The 9,551-nt window shown below is 33.5% G+C and overlaps 1 protein-coding gene across 1 annotated transcript in view; it reads left to right on the forward strand.

Moving 5' to 3' along the window:
- The window catches only part of LOC102676775 (heparan sulfate glucosamine 3-O-sulfotransferase 5), a 146,566-nt gene that overhangs the window by 132,633 nt on the left and 4,382 nt on the right, over positions 1–9,551 (forward strand). Inside the window, exon 6 of the mRNA XM_006614171.2 lies at positions 9,375–9,551. Coding sequence (XP_006614234.1) covers positions 9,375–9,551 — 177 coding nt within the window. The remainder of the gene's footprint in view (positions 1–9,374) is intronic.

The raw sequence follows: 9,551 nt of genomic DNA on the forward strand, positions 1-9,551 counted from the left end.
TTAAGGAGCCAGGTCCCTCGTATCCGTTGCAAGAAGATCGTCGCGGTTCCTAATTGGGCCAATTGCCAAGATAAGATCTTGAATTTGAAGGAGCAGACATGGCGCGTGGTCACGAACCGAACACGTGCCCGACACGGCCGGACGTAATTAAAAGGCGGGGGACGCTGCGCCATGTTGAGCACGCACCAAAATTACACTCATCATAACCGCTACGTCCATCCTATGCTACGCCACTGTAACGAGAAGCGAGAATTGACGGTGGATAAACCCGCACGAAAAACCTTCCAACCGTCGAGATACCGTTGGCGAAAGCGGAGTTTTTATTTCCCGCTTATAAAAATATTAACGAGAACGGGAAGATATATAATAGATCTTCGTTTAGAATTCTTTAAATTCTTGTTCTTCGTAAAAGCGTACGGGGGGAGTATATGATATATGGTGATAATGGGTGCACACACGATCGTTAAAATAATTATTCGTTAGTCAGAGGTTAGGTTAACAGGAGTAGATAATCGGGCGGAAAGTCTTGAATTAAGTTTCTTGTTGATTTAACAGATAATTGGAGAAGAAGGGGCGAGACGAAGAAGGTTAGAAATTATTTTCTCTCTCGCTCTCTCTTTCGACGCGTTTATTATTATATTATTATATGCGAATATGTGGAAAGAGGGACGGGTTTGTTCGTCGCGTTTGGATCAACCGCGCGTGGAAATTGCGATTCGGTCCCGATAAATACGGTCGAAGCGTTTCCAAAGAGAGTCGCTACCGATGCGAGATAAATATTTGGCGTTGCGCCAAAAACCGAATCCTCTCTTTCTCTGCCCGTGACTTCGCTCGCTCGGCCGGAATCAACCGATCGAGAGAAAGAAAGAGAGAGAGGGAGGGGGGAGGGAGGGAGAGTCCTGCGGTTTTTGCACGCTGTTTATTCTCCCCCTTCGATCGGCCGATAACTTACCATCCTTCTCCGCGAAAATTTTCGTTTCTTTTTTCTTTTGATTTTTACAATAAGTTTTAATAATTTGATCGTTTTAATGAAAAAAGAAAGGAAAACAATATTTTTTAATATATCGTTATCGGGATTGTTGGTTTGTCAAGTAACGTTATTAAAGTGTTTCTTCGAAATGGTTTAGGTGTTAGGTTAGATGAAGTTGAGAAAATTGAAATCATTAAATCGGTTAAGTGAAGGCGAGAGAAAAATTTAATTTTTGGTTTATATCGACGGTTGAGAAATTGGATTAGATTAATAAAAATGACGATCGTTGAAAAATAAAATTTTTGCTCGCTGTTCGATGTATTATCTTTTTTTTTTTTTTTTTGTAAATATCAATCCAATTTCGAAGGAACAGATTGTTCCTCGAATAAATTCGAAATTTTATCGCAATAATACGGATATTTCATAAGAGGATAGTCGAGGCAAAAATTTCGCTTTGGCGAAAATTCGTCCCCGTTCGCCGATCAAATCAATCACGGGATAATGATAATTCTCTCTTTGTTTCGCCAATGAAATTTATACCATAGAAAAATCTTTAATCTCGTTACGAATCGGCGAATCGTCGAGAGATGTCGCCGCGTAAATTGCACATAAACGCGTCACGCGAGATTAAAGGATTATAGTCGCGCATAAACATCGCACGTAACGAAACTATCTCAGGCCGATAAATATTCGAGGATAAAAGTTACGATTTTTCTTGTGTTTCTGAAAAAAAAAAAAAAAAGGATTCGAAAGTTTTTCTTTTTGTCTAACGAATAGAGAGCCATTTGTTAGTCACATTCCAATATGGCGGAGAATCCATTCATCGACTCGTAACATCGATCTGCTCAACTTTTCGAAAACGAAGAAAACGAAAAAGAAAATCAAAAAACGAAGAGTGTTTAATTCGACGTACATTTTTATAATTATAATATTTTTAATAATCAATGTACATGTCTTGGAAAATATTAATTTATAATTTATAATCGCTTCGATATTGAACAAATTATTTTTCTATTTTAGAGGATTGTATGCGAGTGAACGAAAGAAATCCAGAATTTGTGATCGAAGAATAAAGAAACAGATTTTCCGCAAAAAAAAGAAAAAAAAAAAATCATTCCGTTGAAAAAACAAAAAACAAAGAGTGTTGTATTTCTACGTGACAATCAACGTACATCTTGGAAAGCATCGATCTAACGCTCCGATATCGAACAAACGTCTGTTTCAGAGGATCGCGTATAAATTGCACGGTTCTCCGAGCGAAGAGAGAAATCTAGTTCGCGATCGAAGAATAAGGTTCTCTCTCCGGGAAACGGATGTCGGGCCGAGTATAACATTTTTCACCGTATATCGCGACAGCTTTTTCCCGGCCGCCTTTTCACAGAAAATCGATGATGCGCGATACGCAGGAAACGATACGATCGTAAAAGAAAAGAAAAAAGAATTGTTCGCCAATTCTTAAGCCTCGACTCGAGGCTCGCCGAGTTGAAAAGTTTCTTTTTACTCCCTTTTTAAATTTATTTCGGTTGTAAGATCGAAACTTTCCTCTCCCCTCCTCTCCCTTTTTCCCCCTTCAGAGACCTCGTTAACCGTTTTTATTTAGAAACTTGAGAGAACGTGCTTTCCTTTCCCCGCCTCCTGGAGAGCAATTAAGATACGCGAGCAACGCGTTAATACCTTCGTCTCGTTTCGTCCATCGGGATCGCACTCGTCCTCGCAGTTGGAAACATTTTCGACCGTTTTCGTTCGCTCGCCACCTTGGGACCTATGAAATTTTCTAAACGGCCATCGTCGTTTCGAACAATGTGGCGTGGGATCACCATTTCTTAACGATGAATCTCCCTTTGTGTGCTGTGCATCTGTGTGCGTGCGTGAGTGAAAGAGAGCACGTGTATGTGTCCGTTTATTTAATCGTAGACGAGTTGCTCGAGTACAGTGACCGAAACCGCGTCGGTGGCAAGGATAAGAAAAACGGAAGCGCGACGATTAGACAAAACGAATATAAATAATCTGGAAAGAAAATATATGTTATATATCTCGATTTCCTTTTTCCATCTCCTCATTTCGAATTTTATTCTTTCCTCTGGCGTAGCTTTAAACGAGATTGCCCACCGAAATTGCTGAAGAATCAAAACGGGTCTTTTGAAAACGAAAGCTTTTTTCGAAAAATGTGTAAACGCGAATCCTATTTACATCATCAATTTTTTCGATCGGAAACTTGTTATCTGTTCTTCGTTGCGATGAAACGAAGAAAACTGTGCAACTAATTTTGTGGATTTAATTGGAAGGTATGATGGCTAACCGTGAAAGGGCAGGAAGGAAGTGGAAAGAAGCGAATTGTTTTATCCGCGCGATCAACCTTTTCCGGATGGGGGGGGGGGAGCGGTTCCTGGAACAACGGTTGATTTATCGATTTCCAGTTCCGATAAAGCCAACGTTTCCCCGTGTTGGAACGTTCCAATGTTGTAAAATCCCTGATAAATCCGTTTTTCGTTAAGTTTTCTCCATCACATTCGCGCGCCCGCGTGAAATTTCGCTTTCTTATTTAACAAACGTGAATTCTCGTTGTTGTTCGATAGTTTTCTCGGCTTAACGTTAACTCTGCGCTCGACGAGTTTTTGAGTCGGACGATGTAGCAACTCGATGTATGTGACCAATAATAAAAGTAAAGTGATTTTATACATTTTTTAACCCTTTCGCTATTTCTCTGCCGCGGCAAAAATGTATTCGAGAGAAAGATCGACAGCGGTCGCGTTTTTTATTTTTTTTTTTTATTTTTTAGTGATTTTTATTATCGAGAAATTTCGTGAGAGAAAGATGTATGATAACTCCAATCACTCGTCGTCTTCTGCAATTTTAATCAGCCGTAACGAAACGGTTAATAAAGAAATAATAAAGATCTATTTAAAAATACCGCGCTTTTGTTAATTGAAGATAACGAATCGCTTCAGTTTAACGCCGCGATGCAAAGTGATTCGAACAACTGGACAAAATTTTATTTTTCCCCGATTTCGAGCTTCTACAGAGATTTAATTTTTAGAAAATTATCGCTTCTTGTTATAATATAAAAATATAATTATATATATATAAAAGAGAAATTAACATTGCATTTAATTAACATAGAATAGAAAATATATAAAAATATATAATAATGTATAATATGTAACTTGATAATAATAAAATATATAAAAATCAATGAATACTTGAATAAAAATAACAAAACAAAATTACAGTCTTTTTTAAATATTCACCATCAAAAATGTGCTAATTTCATTCGAATCTGAATCCGTGGCGACTGAGACTAGTCTCTCGAGCGCAAAGGGTTAATCCAAGTCTGAGAAGTAAATAACGAAATCGTCATTAAAATGTAAATCTTTCTCTTTACGAATATATATATATAACTTGGAAATAACTTCCTTTGAAAAGCTAAAAAAATTTTTTTTTTAAAAGCGACTCGTGGATTTGAATTTGTAAGTCTCCCACGATAATCGGTATCTTTCAAAATTCCTTTCCGAATCGAATTGAAATTGAACATTGGAATCAAATAAGCTCGATTCAGAAGATCGAATGAACGAATGAAAACACGTCAAGGGAACGCTTTTCGTTCCTATTGGACTGCTGCACAATTATTTTTTTTTTTTTTCAAAAAATTGTTTTAATTTTTTTTCGTAAAAATAATCCTCTCTTTTTAATCAGTGAAAATGCGTAAAATCAAAAATTGTATCCACATATTACACTTCATTTGAGATCGCGAGATGCATTCCAAGCTTTCTCCAAGTGGAATTAAAACCATAATAAAAATTAATGATAATCCTAATTCATAAAATAAATAAAATAAATTTATCGAATTAAAAACTATTGACAGATTAATAAATATTAATAATACGGCGAATATATACGATTTTCGATATCAATAATATTTCGATAAAAATATTTCGATTTTCGATAAAAATAGTTCTCACTAAAAAAGGAAAGGATTTATATAAATATATCGATCTTAAAATTAAAATTTCAAGTGAATTAATGATAATTAAAAATGTTATTTGAATAATTAAATCTCATTTTAAAAATTATTTATCATTCGTAATGTTCCGTATCCACCTAATTTTAATATAATAGAAGATTTAAAATTATCGTAATAAGGTGAGCTTTTAATAATCAAAAAATTTTTATGAAAAAAAGATTAAATTTTTAAAGAGGAAAAATAATTACCCACCGACCTATTATTTTCAATGAATCACGAATTCCTCCTCCGATGATTTGAATAATCTCCCTTCTAACAAACACTGATGCGCCGATGTCAGCGTTTCCGACGAGATTCTCTCTTATCTCGATGTGTCCATTTTTCTCCTCCCGAAAAATCGCCCGGATGACGGCTGGCTTCACGTTGTCGCTCGAAACTGCCAGTGTGTCTCGATAATGCTCTCGATTCGCGCTCGAGACCGTTCCTGCCATTCGTTCTTTCGAGGCTCGAGAGAGGGTGCGCGCGTCGCGTCCTTTAATTACGTACGTTACGTTTACGTCCTTTTCGCGGACTCCTCGACCAATTTTCGAGCCGATTTTTCGGGCTGGCTCGTTACAAAAACTCTTCGATCGTCGATTGGAGCGATTTGGAAAATTGGCGCGCAAGCGGATTTTCGTGGATTATCGCGTAAGAAGAGATTCGATTTCGATCGCTCGGAAGAGAGAAATTGTACGAAAAGTATTATATCTGCCTTACGTTGCGATTTCTTTTGATAATTTTAATAATTTTTTCAAGTGGAAAGTTGCTGTTCTTATAATTATTGATAATTGATTTTGTATCGTGTTGATATATAAATATATCAAGATCTTAAAAACTTCAAGTGAATTAATGATAATTAAAAATGTTATTTGAGTAATTAAATCTCATTTTAAAAATTATTTATCAATAATGTATCTCTGCCAAATTTTAATATAATAGAAGGTTTAAAATTATTGGATCGTAATAAGGTGAGCTTTTAATAATCAAAAAATAAAATATTATAAATAGGAATTTTAACTAAAAATGATATTGATTGATCAATAAAATCAATAAATAAATATAATATATATAATATAGATAAAGAAAAAATTCGTAAATAAAATATTATTTTATTACTTTTATTATTTTATTATTTTATTAATATTATATAATTAAACTATAAAAAAAATCAATGATAATCCTAATTCATAAAATAAATAAAATAAATTTATCCATATTAAAAACTACTGACAAATTAATAATTATTAATCTTAATAAACTTGCAAAAAAATATAAATTCATTCAATTCGATTAATTAAAATTAAATAAATTTATAAATATAATTAATTTATTAATAACTTGGCTCTATAATCTTTCATCCCATAAATCTCTTCATTCCATAAACAATCCATCGAGACGAGCGAAAAGGAGATGGTAAATTTCACATTGATTGAGCTCGAAAGATCCTAAACTTTCCTATATCCTCGAAAATTCAGTTCAATCTCGAAAATATTTTTATTATATAGTTGAGAAACATTGAGACGAGCTCGAGATCGACTCTCGAGGAGTAACGCGACGTATTCGCACGACGCGAACGTGTTATTGAATCGCGGTTACGACTGTGTAATGAAGTTGGCGCGTTGCGAGTTGGCCGCGACTCCGGCTGCTTCGCTTATCTCGCACGCGTTTCAATTACCGACCGAGACGAGTCTCGAATTTTCCGTTTAAATTCCGAATGGAGAGAGATCTGTGCGCGTCGTGGAGACGCGTGCTCGTGTAACGCGTGGTGGTGGTTAATCGGTATGCGAGAGATTCGGCGTTAATAATTCCACGCCCAGGCGTGGAAAGAATAAATTATGGGCGGCGTCTGGGCCGGATTAAAGCGAATGTATGTGGTGTGTGGTAATAATAATCTGGTGATGGGAATGGCGGAATCGAGTGGAATGGGATAATGATCTTCGATCGAACGCTTCGTATTTGGAAAGATACGAAGAATTGTGTATATAGTTTCGATTTTGTTACGTATACTTGTTGAATGGCCATTCATTTCTCACGATTACTGTGAGATATCCTTATAGATTGTGTTATTTAGAGGTTATATATAATAAAAATATTCTCTGCCTCGAATGATTTATATTTTTTCCAAAGATACGAAGAATTATATATATACAGATTTCACAAAGTTAAAGTTATTCGTATCTTACGATTATTTAATACTCGTTAATCATCTCAGAAATAAATATCTCTCCAAGTACTGTAAGATATCGTTATTATATTTATATATAATAAAAATATCCTCTGTGTCGATATTTGCCAAAAATACGAAGAATTGCATATACTTTGCAAAGTTGAAGTTATTCATATCTTATTTAATACTCGTTAATCATCTCATAAATAATTCTTTCAGTGCTATGAGATATCTTTATAAATCGTGTCATTTAGAGAGACTACATAATAACTCGATCATATTTCCAAAGATATGAAGAATCGCATAGACTTACAGACTTCGTAAAGTTAACTATTTATATCTTACGATTATTTAATGCTCGTTAATCATCTCAGAAATAATTCTTCCGATGCTATAAAATATAGATCGTGTCATTTAGGGAGAGATTATATATAATAAAAATATCCTCTACCTCAAATGTTTAAAATTTCCAAAAATACCAAATTGCATATATAGATTTCACAAAGTTAACCATTTATATCTTACGATTATTTGATAAATTATATATAAGGACTATTTATAATAAAAATATCTTCTATCTCGATCATTGATCATTTGCCAAAGATACAAAGAATTGCATATAGAATTTGCAAAATTAACGTTAAAATTATTCATATTTTATTTATTACTCGTTAATCATCTCATAGATTCTAACTTTCAAATGGTATAAGACATCCTTAACGTGTTGCAGATCGTGAAAATTGTTGTCATTTAGAGAGAAATGATTTTGAATGTTTCATATTTCCAAGATACGAAGAATTGAATTTTACAAATTTCGTAAAATTAATGTTTCAATTTTTGATTTATTGAATGATTTGATAAATTATTTTTAGGTCACTTAAAATACGAAGAATTGAATATACAAATTTCACAAAATTAATATTTGAATGCTCTGATAAATTATTCTTAGATTACTTAAAATACAAAGAATTGAATATACAAATTTCGCAAAATTAATGTTTCAATTTTCTTATTGAATGGCCTGATAAATTATTTTTAGATACATTTAAGATACAAAGAATTGAATATATAAATTTCGTAAAATTAATATTTGAATCTGATAAATTATTTTTAGATCATTTAAGATACGAAGAATTGAACATACAAATTTCGCAAAATTAATATTTCAATTTTCTTGTTGAATGGTCTGATAAATTATTCTTAAATTGAATTTTACAAATTTCACAAAATTAATATTTGAATCTGATAAATTATTCTTAGATCATTTAAGATACGAAGAATTGAACATACAAATTTCGCAAAGTTAATATTTCAATTTTCTTGTTGAACAACCTGATAAATTATTCTTAGATCATATCCAACGATTGCTTAATACTCGTTAATCGTCTGAGAGATGATAACTTCAGGATGGTGTAAGATATATCATGTTGCAGAATTCGTGAGAATTGTTGTCATTTAGAGAGAAACGATCCTGGCACTCGACCAACGAAAATATCCTGTTCGAATTTTACGGACTCTGCCCGATCGATTTCGAATATCTCATATCCCGTGCCAATACGTGTGATTAGTTAACCGGAAAAATTCCACGTTCCAGCCTTCGTTCCAAGCCAATTCTCCGTAACTTTAATTTTTGATTCATTATTGGATAGGCCAATAAATTATCTTTCCATCGACTCAACAATTCGTCGTTTCTTATTAATCGTCTTATTCCAAAACATAATTTCCAAATACATTTGATATCGTTACTTTAAGACGCGTTGCTAAATTAAATTTCAAAATTAAATTTTAAAAATTTATTAGACAAATTTTATTTTTCTTTGATTTGTCTAATAAATATCTTATTAATCGTCTTATTCATCCCAAACAAAAAAAATAATTTCCAAATACATCGTTAAATTTTAAAAATTTATTACACGAATTTGATTTTTTTTAGTTTTTTTTATTTATTTACTAGTTTTTATCATTTAGAAATATTTAAATAAAATTTGCGATAAAATTTAAGGAGATTAATCAATCTTGTTTAATTTTACGTATGTTCTTGGAAAAGCGTTGGAAAGGACAGGATTGATCGATAAAAAAAAAATAATCATAAAGGAAAGAAAAAAAAAATTAAAAACATCATCATTCCTTCTAAAAAGAACGAGAGTTACAAACAACGAGATATTTCCTATATAAAATGATAAACAATCGTTGCGAATAATAATAATAATAATAATAATTAAGAACAATTATTCCAGGTGGATGCCCCGCTCTGCCATGAGGCCGGCCGAGGGCGACACATCGGACTGCATCCTTGTGGTTGGAATATCGAGGCCGAAAATGGCCGCCGCCTTCCTCACCGTGGTCCTTCTCTCCCTGTTTCTCACGTTCCACATCCTCTACGACAGCGCTGTGTACAGCCTTCACGCCGCCTC

Source organism: Apis dorsata, unplaced genomic scaffold (assembly GCF_000469605.1).
Source record: "Apis dorsata unplaced genomic scaffold, Apis dorsata 1.3 scaffold_170, whole genome shotgun sequence".
NCBI classification, from domain to species: Eukaryota; Metazoa; Arthropoda; class Insecta; order Hymenoptera; family Apidae; genus Apis; species Apis dorsata.